At 42.0% G+C, this 13,845-nt stretch overlaps 1 protein-coding gene across 43 annotated transcripts in view; it reads left to right on the forward strand.

The window, feature by feature from the left end:
* Positions 1 to 12,715, forward strand: part of MEF2A (myocyte enhancer factor 2A) — a 150,603-nt gene extending 137,888 nt beyond the window's left edge. For all 43 annotated transcript variants that reach the window (XM_016927526.4, XM_001140333.7, XM_054667201.2 and 40 more), the window contains 3 exons: positions 3,057 to 3,183; positions 6,954 to 7,080; positions 8,709 to 12,715. In XM_016927526.4, coding sequence (XP_016783015.1) covers positions 3,057 to 3,183; positions 6,954 to 7,080; positions 8,709 to 9,078 — 624 coding nt within the window. In that variant the 3' untranslated portion in view covers positions 9,079 to 12,715. The remainder of the gene's footprint in view (positions 1 to 3,056; positions 3,184 to 6,953; positions 7,081 to 8,708) is intronic.
* The last annotated feature ends 1,130 nt before the right edge of the window (positions 12,716 to 13,845 follow it).

Here is a 13,845-nt window from a genome sequence, read left to right on the forward strand (position 1 = left end):
ATACAAAATACCTTATATAGCTCTCCAAATTATTGAAATATTTTTAGAAAATGACTTCACCCTCGAAGTTCCTCAGATTGTAACACACGATGTTGTGTTGTTTCTCTTTCAAAAAGATTACATCATTTTTGGTGAGGTCACCTTTTTCAGCGTTGGAATTATTTCATCCTGCATGATACAGCCTGAACCACAAGGGGGTTCCCTGTTTACTAAAAGGAATGTCTGTAATTGAATGTATATAAGTTTACTTTTCTATCAGAAGGCACTCTTTTCTTAAAAGCAACTATTGCCCTTTTTCCAAAACAAACGTTTTCTGTTGGCTTTTCCTCTAGAAAATAAACTTGACTAAAAGCAACTTGCAGTTGATCTATTTCTTCTTTAGGAACTAAAACCAAAACCTCACAGGAGTCATCATATAATTTCAAAGTCAGCTGCTAATTAAAGGACTTAAAGGGGAATAAAAACTTGAAAATGTTTCTTAGCATGGACAAAGGTTAAGAGTGCATGAAAGCATGGGGGAGGAAGGCATCCGTTGGTTTTAATATTCCATGTTTATGCATGCTGGTGTGTTTTGCACAGTTTGTTTTCTTTTCAAAGAAGGTTATCTGTTCCCCTTAAAATACGAGATTGTTCTTTATTTAGCTTTGTGATCACTCACAGTTTTGGGTGTAGTTTTGTATTGGCCAACTGAAATATTCTAGTCAGCTGTAAATGTTTTGAATTATATTATGAATATCTTTTGGAGAAACACTTTCCTTAATGATACCATAATGATCAGTAAATGAGAGTTTATAATTCAAGCTAAAATAATTCACCTTAGGTTAGACCTCACTGTTCAAGGAGGTGTGAATGCGTCCATGAATTATCTAGCACTATACTGCCCTCTTGTGGTTCTGAAAATCACTCACTCTTGTAGAACTCAGTGCCGTTGAGATGAGGAGCTTAGGTGAGTGGAACTAGTAGTGTTTGAAGTCTTCACTGCTTTTGAAGACATGCCAGGAGATTGCATGAAGATGATGCCATGGAGTAGTTAGGGTCCAGGCCAAACTATGTCATACTGTATTCTTTCACCTAGTGATTGGACTTTTGAAGTACCAGACTAAATATTAAAGAAGAAATTAAGTCCAAAGTAGATCTCTATCTCGAAAAGTCATTAAATTTATAAACTCGATGCTGAGACTAAAATATATTCCGAACTGGCATACATTGATTTTCCACATTCCTCAGAGTACATCTGTAATTACAGAACCTCAGAGATAAATATATTAGGTCCTTGAAGACTTTAAAATACATATCTAAAAACTTATAAACAGCCATTTATATTATTTAAAACTTAATCAATTAAAAATGCAGAACTTTATGTGCCAGAACCAAAATATAATCAGAAGCACAGTCCGTTACAACTTAGAAAGTTGTTCAACTTGCCTTGAGCTCTAAAGTATAATTGTGGATGACTCTGATCCGAAGTGCAGAAGGACAGGTGCCCTGGGGCCTGCACTAAAGACTGTACTGTTAAGACCAGCGACAGATTCCTTTAGAAGCCGAGCAATACTAGAACAACTTGATTTCATGAAAGCTGCAGTAGACTAGGCTATGGATTAGAAGGAATAAAAATATGTATCTTTTTTCCCACCAGTTATATAGAAATTTGGGACAGAGGGTTTCTTAGGACAATAAGGATATTATCTTACATTTGTGTAGTACTTCAGTTATGAAAGCACTTCTGACATAATAACCTCATTTGATTCTCACAGTAGCTGTGCAAGGCAGCCAGGACAAAGATTGCTATATCTTCTTTATTTGACAATGAAGAAGTTCAGAGAGGTCAAATTATTTTCCCAATGCCTAGGAAATGGTGAATCTGGGACAGAAACTCAGGCAATACATCCACATCCACATGATCTTTCTCACATCTTCTAACCTAGGTTAGAAAGTAGAAATTAAAAAGAAATAAACTGAGATCAGGATCCTCATCGAATGTTTGTAAGTGTCTACATCTGGCCAAAGGCCTTTTTGTCTGATGTACCCTTTTGAAAATTGTGATAGAGAAAATGGAATCACATTCTAACTCTTCATAATCTCAAAGGCACTGAATTATACTTTACTGATTTGGCTCAGACCCCCGAATGTCAGTTATCAGGCTGTAACATAATTTATAAAAAACAAATAAGAGTTGTGCTGTGGCTTTCTTATGTGCTAGTGACACAGAGTCTGTTGTGTTCCTCTGATCTTTGATTTTCGAAAACTGTTACCTTAAGCCAGTTTGGCGAGAAACTGCTTCTGTCGTACTCCTACACGTTAAGGACAATGACTATCTTAGACTAACTGGATTATTTAATAGTTGAATTTTTTTATCCATTCCCAGCATGGATAGGATGCTACACAGATGCATCCAGTTGGCAAAAAGCATTTAATATTGCTCTTCCACTGCCCTGTCGGCAGCACTTGATTCAAAATTCTCTACTCAAAGCCTCTGCTACAGAAGGCCAGGGGACTATGAAGGGATACATGTCCGAATCTGTTGTTAAAAAATAGGTCAACTGCATGATTGGAGAGAAAGAAATAAGAATACAAGCTGCACCCAATAAGCCATGACTTCAAACCGTGTTAACACGTAAATAATACCGCAAAGAAAAGTAGTTTTGATTCCTATACTCATAGACGTACAATCCCTATATATACAGATGACCTTTGCCATCATCAGGTGTTTAAAACCTACACATACTTCATTTAGGGGAGTCTGACAGTATTTGTAGTGGCATCAAGTCCTCATTTTGTGCTAACAAATAGAAGTGCTAATGCCTGTAACAGAAGTTCCTATTTTAACGTGGGGTGTCTGACATTAATCAACTATTTTAAAAGAATTAATGTAAAAATAGGACCCTTCAAATTAAATATTTAGTTATTCTCACTAGTATTTTTGAAGTTTTCACATCATCAGTGCTTCAGAAAATGACATTCATATGTAACTGAAAAATGTCACTTAAATTGAAAGTGATTTTTAAGTCAACATAAATACCACATCAGAACACATTTTCTCTTTTTTGATCTCACAGAATACCCAAAGGATCAGTAGTTCTCAAGCCACTCAACCTCTTGCTACCCCAGTCGTGTCTGTGACAACCCCAAGCTTGCCTCCGCAAGGACTTGTGTACTCAGCAATGCCGACTGCCTACAACACTGGTGAGCCTGCTCTGGTGCCTTCCGTAGGTTTTACTGCTCTCTGTTTTGTGATCAACGTGTGCTTCTGTGATTTTTTTTTAAGTATATTTATTGAAATAAACTATTTCCAGTTTTTTAGATTTAAATTAGGATGTATTTTTCAATGTGCTAGCCTTGAAAAAATTACAAACAAAATGGATAGTGTGGATAGTGCGATGAGTAAGTTATTCCTGCTTCTCCAGTGTGAACTTTCACTTAACCCCTGACACAAAGCCACGTGGATGATAGCAAAATGGTGACATGCATCAAGCCAAGAGGGGAGCAGCCTGTTGCTTGAGTATTGCTGATGTAGTTTCTCTTTATACAGTATCACGCTTTTCCAGGCTTTTAAAATAAGATGTTTGTCTTTATGCTGTGTTAACCTGCTTTGGGAAAGACATGAATCCCTTTGGACCTGAGACTTTGGGAGGTGGCCGATGTTTGGCTGTGTCTAACAGGCTGTTTTCCTCCCTGTAACCACTAGCTTGGTCCATGTCATGTGCACCTGAGGGGCAAGACAAGGGCTGTTCTGATTTCTCCTCAGAGCCAGTCACTCTGCCTTTGAGGGGAGCTTTTACTTCATTTATGTTTATTTAGGCATTTCGTCTTAAAATGCCCTAATTGGGGTTGTATTAGGAAAGTTTAAGAATATTACAGTGATTGTAGGAGTGCTTTTAGCCAAGCAGACTGTATGGAGAATCGAGGGCAGCTGGTTTCATTTAAATTTACCAATCTAAGAAGGAGTGGAAAACACATGTGGTTTCGCTTTCTCATCAGCTGAGCCAAACACCTGATGCTTCAGAGGAAGACGGCAGTAGTTCAATTCTCCCTTGCCCATTACTCAGAGACTGCAATGCAGAGAAGTTATTATGATTCTCCTGAGTGTCATAAGTAGACTGTGGTAAAGATGGTCTGATTTTAGCCTTCAGGGTAAATGCTTTGGCACAGAACTTTGAAACTGCTGTCTGCAGCTACCTGAGGGGACAGAGCATTGATAACATTTGATTGCCACTTGAATTCTAAGAAGTTCTTTTAAAACAGAATCAACAATAAAAGGTTTTATTGGAAAAAAAAAAAAAGCCTCTTAGGAAATATCCATTACTTTTCCAACAGTTAGTATGAAAAATAATGCCCAAATTTGTCAATTGCGTACTGTCTTAGGGATTGTGAATCATAGCCTGTTATTTGTGCCTTGCACAGAACAAGGTTCCAGAGTAAAGCCAGGGATGAAGCATTCATAGAAATTCTGTTTCGACGCATTGATCACCTGCTCTGTGAGAGACTGTACTAGGGACATAGCTTTCTCCAAGTTTATTCCAAGTGAGGAGGCAGGACATACCTAAGTGGGTAACCGTGGAGGGGAAGTCCTGAATTGTTGTGATTGTGAATTTATACTCTGAGAATTGAGAAGGGAGGGCAAAGCTATACTGTTCAAAGGTGTATTGGCTGAGAAGAGGGAGCTTGAACTGGGTGTCAGATTATGGTTTACTGACCGTTTCATTACAGGTTTTTCAATATACTTAGAAATTCCACTATACTTATTTTTAGAAATGCCATTGAATTGGGAATTTATTTTTTAAAAGTATAAAAGAAATTACCAAAGCATATGAAAATGGAGGCAGGCTCTCAAAATCATCAGTCGCTTAGCGTCAGTCTCATGCCACCTTTTGACCGACTTTATCTTTCTTCTCTTTCTCGTAACACTTACTCTGTTTGAAGTTTACCATGTTGTTTTTAACTTATTTCCACATCTATTCAGCAAATATTTATCAGGCAGCTACTGTGTGGCAGGCACTGGAAATGCAGGAGTGCAGAGTCAGCAGTGAAGCCTGGGGGGAAGGCACAAGACACACAGCTCTAGGGATAAGCTGCTGCAGTTGTGTCAAGGGCTGTGTCTCAGCTCGGACATGAAGGAACATGCGTAACTCAGCCAGGCAGAGGAGGCAGAGTGCTCTTGGGAGAGGGTGTGCCTGTACAAAGGCTAGGAGTTTGCGGGCGGGACGGGGCTGAAGGAATGGGGACAGAGCGTGGGTGGTTAGAATTGAGACTAGAGAGGTAAGTAATGATTTGTAGACTATGTCAAGGATTTTGGAAACTGTCCGGAGAGCATTGGGGAGCCATAAAAAACTTTTGAAGTAGAGGAGTGCCACGACCATATTTGTTATTTTAAAAAGATGTCTTTGCTGTATATAGGGTTAAAAGGCAATGCCAGGAAGCCACATCAGAGGCTACTGTAGTGGTCCAAGCAATGGGTGCTGATAGCATAGACTAGAGAGGTGGCAGTAGAGATGGTGAGACCTGGGCAGGCTTGAGAGAGAGCAGATAGAATTGCTCAGACCTGGAAGTTGATGTTGGGAGTGAGAGGGAAGGGAAGTAGCAAGGATAACACCCATAGGCTTCTGCACGAGCTGCTGGGTGCATGTTGGTGCCGTGTACTAAGAGTACTTGAGGAGGAACAGGTTTGCAGGAAAGGATGGGCCATGTCAGATGTGTGGCGTTTGGAGTGGCGTCCAAATGGACATGGCACTAGGTCGTTTAAAAGATCTAGAGGTCGAAGGAGACTGTGGGCTGGAGGGAGCACTGGGGAAGGCGTCAGTGTGACGGGCCCTTGCCCCAGCCCATGGGAGTGTATAGAATGACAAGGGCAGAGTCAGGACAGCCCTGAGCACCAGCTGTGTCGCTTCAACTCCGTTCCTTTTTTAAAATGTTAATTCACTAGGAAGACCAATTTCTTTAAACACCTCTCTTGAGACATGAGAAAGAAGATAAAAGTAGAAGAGTTTTGCCACCTCTCTTTGGAACCAAGTGAGAAAGACAAGTGTTAATGATGAGCTGAAATAACTCCCCGTGTGAGTGATAACTAACGTCCTAAATCTTGGTCCCAGTGATTACGACTGAAGCATTCATATGATATGAGCTGGGTATACTCTAGGACACCGAGTTTTTTCATGAAGTTGAAACTCTTGCATGCTATCAGGGAGTCTGCGACAGTCTAGGTACTTGAAACAAATGCGCTTACTAATTGTGTAATGATGTCACTGAGCTTGGCACCCCATGCAGGGATTCTGTCTTTCCTGTCCCCTATTCCCTGTCCCCCAACCCCTTGCTTCATTAAGACTTGCTGATTCAAACTCACTCTGGTTGAGGTTGAGTGTTTCTCTTTGTTCCAAAGGGTAGTGGCAGGCATATTTAAAGTAACAGTTGTACAGAACACTCTTTAATGATGGCCTCTTATTTGAATCATCCCAGACAACGAAATATTGCTAGATCCTGTAAATCTTCCAAGAAAAGATTGTGCGGATTTTAGACCCACATGTATGTTGTTTTGTTGTGAAGTATCTGGCTTCTCTCAATGTAGGAACTTTCTATTTTTATTTTTTTGAGAGGAAATCTGTTGCCCAGGCTCGATGGAGTGCAGTGGTGTGATCTCGGCTCACTGCAGCCTCTGCCTCCTGGGTTCAAGCAGTTCTCCTGCCTCAGCCTCCCAAGTAGCTGGGACTACAGGCATGCGCCACCACGCCTGGATAATTTTTGTATTTTTAGCAGATACGGGGTTTCACCATGTTGTCCAGGCTGGTCTCAAACTCCTGACCTCAAGTGATCCGCCCATCTTGGCCTCCCAAAGTGCTGGGATTACTGGCATGAGCCAGCATGGCTGGCCTCAATGTAGGAACTTTTGCAGTAGCTACCTAAAAAATAGATTCCGTATGGACCTTCCATCACATGCAGAGCCCTCTTGTCTTCCTTTGTAGATTATTCACTGACCAGCGCTGACCTGTCAGCCCTTCAAGGCTTCAACTCGCCAGGAATGCTGTCGCTGGGACAGGTGTCGGCCTGGCAGCAGCACCACCTAGGACAAGCAGCCCTCAGCTCTCTTGTGTGAGTAATTAGAAGTTTTCCCTGCATCTTTACTCCTGGCCTACACACTCTCTTTTCCTATCAGTGACAGCCTTTTGCTCTGTTGAGTTTCGTGTGAGGAATCCTGTAATGATTCCTTTTCAGGTAGATACAAGTGTCGGGAGAAAATATTTTCTTACATGGCTCTAGACAGTAGCTTGGATACTGACAAACTAGGCATTCCTTGAAGGGATTTGGGGAGCAAGGCTTCTCCCATAGGGACATCCTGAGGTAGAGAGACTCAACCAGGATCTGAAGGGGTCTGAAGGCACAGATACCACCCACATGCACCATCCTTCTGCCCTCTGACCAGTGATGAAGCTGCCTGCTGCACCCCTGCCCCCAAGCACCTGCCTCTGGCTGCACTGCTTGAAAGGCAGCCTGTAGGCATTCAGGACCCCCTGCCACCCTTGCCATTGACTGCTTCGGTGAGTATCTGTAGACAAGAATAGGAAGACAAGCTGGACCTGTTGCTTTCTCCCTGGGCCACAGGGAAGGAAAACTGGGGACAGGGTGTCTTATATATCAGTCAGGCTCCATAGGATTTGTGTGACTGATCCCAGCCCAATGCACACACCAAACCTCATTCACAAAGAGAACGTTCCCTATGGGCAGGCTGTAAGGATATAAGCAAAGAGAATTTACAGTGGCGCCCAGATGAGGCCAGACATCCCTGACAGCAGGGAGAAAGAACAGGGCTTTTGTGGAACCAGGATGACAGCAGACCCATGGAGCAGTTGGAGGAGAGTGTCCCAAGAGAGGGGACAACATAGCAGACCCAGCTGGCCTCCATGAAGACTGGCTGCCTTGCCTGTGCTCTGGGCAGTAGGAATACCCCAGGCCCCTAGCCTCTGCCCAGGAAGTCCCCAGAGAGCCTGAGCTCAGCAGTCCCTTTCCCTCATCCATTCTGAAGTAACTGCACAGTGAGGATGGTTGTCAGTGGTCTTCTTAGGAATTATGTCATGGAAAAAGCAGCAGAGTATCTCAGGGAAATTTGCCTACACAGGATTTGGCCCTCAGGCCTATCCTGAGCATCCTAAATGAATGCACTAGAAATGGTCCTGGAAAAGCAAGTGGAAAGGGCTCAGAGCCCAGGCCTGGGGAACAGCCTGCTTGCATCCTCCTCTACTGCTCTCAGCCAGCTCCTCATTTCCTCCTCTGGAAAATGGGGTGGTATGACTTGCACCTTCGAGGTGTTGCGAGGATGAGCGATGTTGTGCCCTGTCACAGGGCCAGAGCAGTTGGGGAGCAGATGCTGAGGAAGAAGAGGCAGTGAGCAGATGAGGCTGCTGTTCCTCTGTCTTTCTGGTCCCTGCACAGCATTAAGACACTGACATTGTTTCGTATACTTTAGCTGCAAAAGTACCAACGTTGTGGGTAACAGAACCAAGTAACGTAAGGGCTCAACGGTACTGTTTTCTTTCCTCCTAGGAAGATGGGATTTCCTTTTGTGCCAAGCACTGAAGGAAACGACCCAAACCAGTCTTGGGGAACTCTGATAAGATTTCAGACTCTGGGCCCTTTTCCATCAGGCAGTGTCTCTACTGTATCATCCCAGTTTTGCAGAGGTACTTGCAAGCCATCTGACCTCTCTCTTTTTTTTCCTTCAGTGCTGGAGGGCAGTTATCTCAGGGTTCCAATTTATCCATTAATACCAACCAAAACATCAACATCAAGTCCGAACCGATTTCACCTCCTCGGGATCGTATGACCCCATCGGGCTTCCAGCAGCAGCAGCAGCAGCAGCCGCCGCCGCCACCGCAGCCCCAGCCACAACCCCCGCAGCCCCAGCCCCGACAGGAAATGGGGCGCTCCCCTGTGGACAGTCTGAGCAGCTCTAGTAGCTCCTATGATGGCAGTGATCGGGAGGATCCACGGGGCGACTTCCATTCTCCAATTGTGCTTGGCCGACCCCCAAACACTGAGGACAGAGAAAGCCCTTCTGTAAAGCGAATGAGAATGGACGCGTGGGTGACCTAAGGCTTCCAAGCTGATGTTTGTACTTTTGTGTTACTGCAGTGACCTGCCCTACATATCTAAATCGGTAAATAAGGACATGAGTTAAATATATTTATATGTACATACATATATATATATCCCTTTACATATATATGTATGTGGGTGTGAGTGTGTGTGTATGTGTGGGTGTGTGTTACATACACAGAATCAGGCACTTACCTGCAAACTCCTTGTAGGTCTGCAGATGTGTGTCCCATGGCAGACAAAGCACCCTGTAGGCACAGACAAGTCTGGCACTTCCTTGGACTACTTGTTTCATAAAGATAACCAGTTTTTGCAGAGAAACGTGTACCCATATATAATTCTCCCACACTAGCTTGCAGAAACCTAGAGGGCCCCCTACTTGTTTTATTTAACTGTGCGGTGACTGTAGTTACTTAAGAGAAAATGCTTTGTAGAACAGAGCAGTGGAAAAGCAGGAACCAAGAAAGCAATACTGTACATAAAATGTCATTTATATTTTCCAACCTGGCATGGGTGTCTGTTGCAAAGGGTTGCATGGGAAAGGGCTGTTGATATTAAAAACAAACAAAACAAAAAAGCCCCACACATAACTGTTTTGCACGTGCAAAAATGTATTGGGTCAAGAAGTGATCTTTAGCTAATAAAGAAAGAGAATAGAAAACACGCATGAGATATTCAGAAAATACTAGCCTAGAAATATAGAGCATTAACAAAGTAAAATTAATATATTAAGTTATAATTGGAATATGTCAGAAGTTTCTTTTTACATTCATATCTTAAAAATTAAAGAAACTGATTTTAGCTCATGTATATTTTATATGAAAGAAAACACCCTTATGAATTGATGACTATATATAAAATTATATTCACTACTTTTGAACACATTCTGCTATGAATTATTTATATAAGCCAAAGCTATATGTTGTAACTTTTTTTTAGAGAATAGCTTTATCTTGGTTTAACTCTTTAGTTTTATTTTAAGAGGGGAAAACAAAAATATCTTGCAAGCAGAACCTTGGAAAAAAAAAGCCATGAACACTTATTCTAAATGTAAATTAAAAGTTGAGCCAAACTCTTTGTGTATATAGCATCTTAAATATATTATCACCTTTGATGTAAGTACCTATGTATTGTATGGTCACCAGATTAAAAAGTATATTTTTGTGGATTGCCGCCAATTTGGGGGGAAAAGGCGAGGTCCTTTATTAAGTATTCACTGTTTAATATTTACTATTTTGTTAAATATACTGTACTTTGGATTTTAATTATTAGCCCAGTTTTTTCAGAGGATTGTATAAAGGGGTTTCTCCCCTCACTGGTGGTGAATGTGTGATGTTACATTGTAATCTTTGTGCCGTATGGGTTGAGCATCATTATATATTTTGTATGTGTACATAAATAGCAAAGTGGCAAAAAAAATTGGTGTTAAGTTCATCCTGCATAAGTATAAAATGTGTTGTAACAGATTTTATAAGGCATTATTTAAAACTTGCCTTTTGTGAGGAAAAAATGTAGTAGAAAAAGCTGACCTAATTTAATTAATATTAGAGAAAATGGCAAAATAGTAGATGAGCACAAAGGTTTTATAAGTGGTAAATGATTAGGGGAAAATACTCGTGGGGAAAGGGATCTTTTTTCCTTGACCCTCTGAAAACAGAACGATGCAGCTGGTTACAAAATCCTACCGTTATCAGCTCTTCTGCACATTGCAGTGATGCTTTGGTATGCGGGGAGAAACGCTCTTAGGGTGCCGGTCCTTGGCATGACTCTTGCCATTCTAATTGGAATTAGTGCCACCCTCAGCTTGGATTTTGAACAAGGCCTTATTCTTTCAGGAAGACAACTAATGGATGATAGCAAGTTCATCCACTTACTGGGCTTGTGCCATGAGCAAAATTCAAAGTCCTGTATATCTTTCATTGTAGATTTTTAAATACTCCTTTTCCTAAAAAACTCAAGGGTTTAAAAATTGCTATTTTATATTTTAAATGATATTGAGCAGCTACCTACAATTTCTATGTACATTTTGTTCCCCCCCCCCCCCCCCCCCGGCCAAATTACGTTCCTTTTGACATTTTCCTCATCTGCTGTTTGTGACAAGTCATCAGCCAGATTTCCTGACTGACACACAGGTATGATCAGTGCAGGAGAGACCTGCGCATCACAGGCTGCAAACTGGAGGTTCTGTTCTCACGGCAGTTTGGGCAGTAACTTTTGGGAGAGGCCAAAAGAGGATGACATGCTGTCTCCTCTCTTCAGTATAGACATTTGGCTCTTATTCAGAAAGGATTTTTCTTTAAAAATGTACTTACTTTACTGAACTACTTACAGGCACATTTCTTCATAAGGCCACACCTAATCCAAACAAGACAGTCTCCCAACACTGAAGTTCCAAAATAATCCTTACCACTTTGTAAACCATTTATAGCTTTGAAAGTGTTAAGTGATTCCTTCGTTATTATTTATGCATGTTCATGAACTTCTGCTGTACATTGGAATAGGAGTTAACACATTCACATTTACTGTCTATTTTCTTGTGTGCCTTATGAGATGGCTTTTCTGACTGTATCTCAATAGTCTTTCTTTCTATGCAGGTTTATAATCAGTACAACTACTGTTTTCTAAAATAATACTACTCAAGGCTCGGAGTTTGTATTTAAATTACACTGACCAAGTAACAATGTATTCCATTTCAGGAACTGAATATTTGACTGTTAACCTTTTTCCCATATGTCAGTGTGGCATGGAGCATATGGACTTGACAGACATCTCTCACCCAGACGCCCATGTGTGAACACACGCACATCCACATCTCTGGGTGGAAACCAGCCTAGAGTGCGGACGACGCTAATGGTGTTGCTTTAGAACCGTCTTTTCTTACCCTTTTAGACTCGTGTTTTGTATGAGACACCATTGCAAGAAAATTTTATCCCTCCAGAAGTATTTTATTACTAAAGAACAAAAGCAAAAAAAGCTGAAATTGCACTGGTTAAAGTACAGTTTCCAACAGCTGTCCTTCCTCAGTACTCTAATCGCTACTCCACTGCGAGTGGAAGTCACCGTTGTGTGTACACAGGTGGTCCCAATCAAAACTCCATCTTTTGAGCCCAATTATGTCCATTGTGTTATAGACTAAATCAGGGGTTTGTTCTACAAGAACAATACATGTTTTACCCTTTCCTTTAACTAGAAGGATAACTAGTAATGCATCAACATAATTTCTGTATTAACCATCATGCGCACAAGAAATACATAGTAAATAAGGAAGCTGAAAACTCCTGGCATTGGATCTTAAGCTAGATGATTAGAATGTGAAAAAGATTTTACAAATGTAAAACTTCTATTTCTCTGTAGAAACTTTCTTCACTTTGCTGTGCAAGAAGACACTGCTTTGCTATATTTAAAATGGCTTTTTTAAAAGAGATTTATGTATTTGGTAAATGTTTGTAGTCAACAGTTCACACAAGAAGCTGTACACGGTTTGATCATGTAAAACCGTTTGGCGGCACAAGCTGGACTTTGTTGCCATCCTTGAGATGAACCTTTTAAGAAAAATAAGTTAATCTCAATTTTTCCCTGAATGTGTTGTTTTTCTTCATTATACAATAAATATAATAGTGAACTTTTTATCAAATGGTGAAGACAATGCTAACGGTTGTTGTAAAGTGTTTGTCTCCCGCACTCACTCAGGTAAAGACGGACTGGCTCTTCCTGTGCGTCCAGACTCTGTCATGTTTGCCCGGGGACACAAGGCGCTGGCTTTGCCACCAGGCAGCCCCTTCCCCTAAAGCCCTCTCCTTTTTCATTCCTTTCACGAAGACCCTTTTCACCTGCGGGCCTCTTTCTCCGGGTTGAGACAGGGTCAAGGAAACCGTCCCAACGCCCCCACTGGCCTCCCCCTTGTCGGCTCCCGGGTCATCCCTGCTGGGCAGCCCTGGCGCCCATAGGAAGCAGCGGGCCACGCAGTCCCACCGGGGCCTAATCTGGCTGTTGCATGCACAGTGCTGTGGATGAATGGAATCCATTCGGCCTCCAGTGACTGCTGCTCACAGGAAATACGCCAAAGCCTGTTAGAGGGGGTGGGTATGTTAGAACCATCATTAGATTCTGGGTCTCTTTAAAGTCTAGGGTGTGAAATGATTAGTTTTGCCCAAAATACATACATGATGCTGAGCTAGATGCAGCAGAAGACAGATGTGCTGGCATGAATTGAGTTTTCAAAGTGTTAGGTGTACGTCCCAGTATGTTGGCAGGCGCTTCATGGTCATCTCCCTTTCTCACAATTCAGCTAGAAAATGAAAAATCTTCAACTTTCAGTAGAAGATGGTCTCTCCTGATGTGCCTTCTAAGCCAGCTCCTAGCTAAGCAGTTTCCTGGTGTTAAACTGAAAACTAAATTTTTGCGCTGGCTACGGTGGGGCTCTTATTAGCAGGTTTTGAAAGCTGGTTGATTCCTGTGGCTAAAAATACTCTAATCACAGCTGCAGCTACTTAAAGTCAATTCATTACATTTTCCTGCTTGGCTCCCCTGGGTGCCTTGCTCTAGGCAGTATCCTGTTTTCAGGCCGATTCTGTGGCACCAGCCAAGATGATTTTCAGTCGGAGCCCTGTGCCAGCTGATTGGCTGCAGCCTGCTCCGTCGGTCGTCCGGTGCTCACAAGCAGCCCGAGGACCACTCGGTTGTAAAACTGAGAGGAAGAGGAGTGTTTCTTCCCATCTTCCACGGGGCCAGGAGGTTTCAGATTGGGGCTTCAAACACCAGACG

This window comes from Pan troglodytes, chromosome 16, assembly GCF_028858775.2.
Source record: "Pan troglodytes isolate AG18354 chromosome 16, NHGRI_mPanTro3-v2.0_pri, whole genome shotgun sequence".
NCBI lineage: Eukaryota > Metazoa > Chordata > Mammalia > Primates > Hominidae > Pan > Pan troglodytes.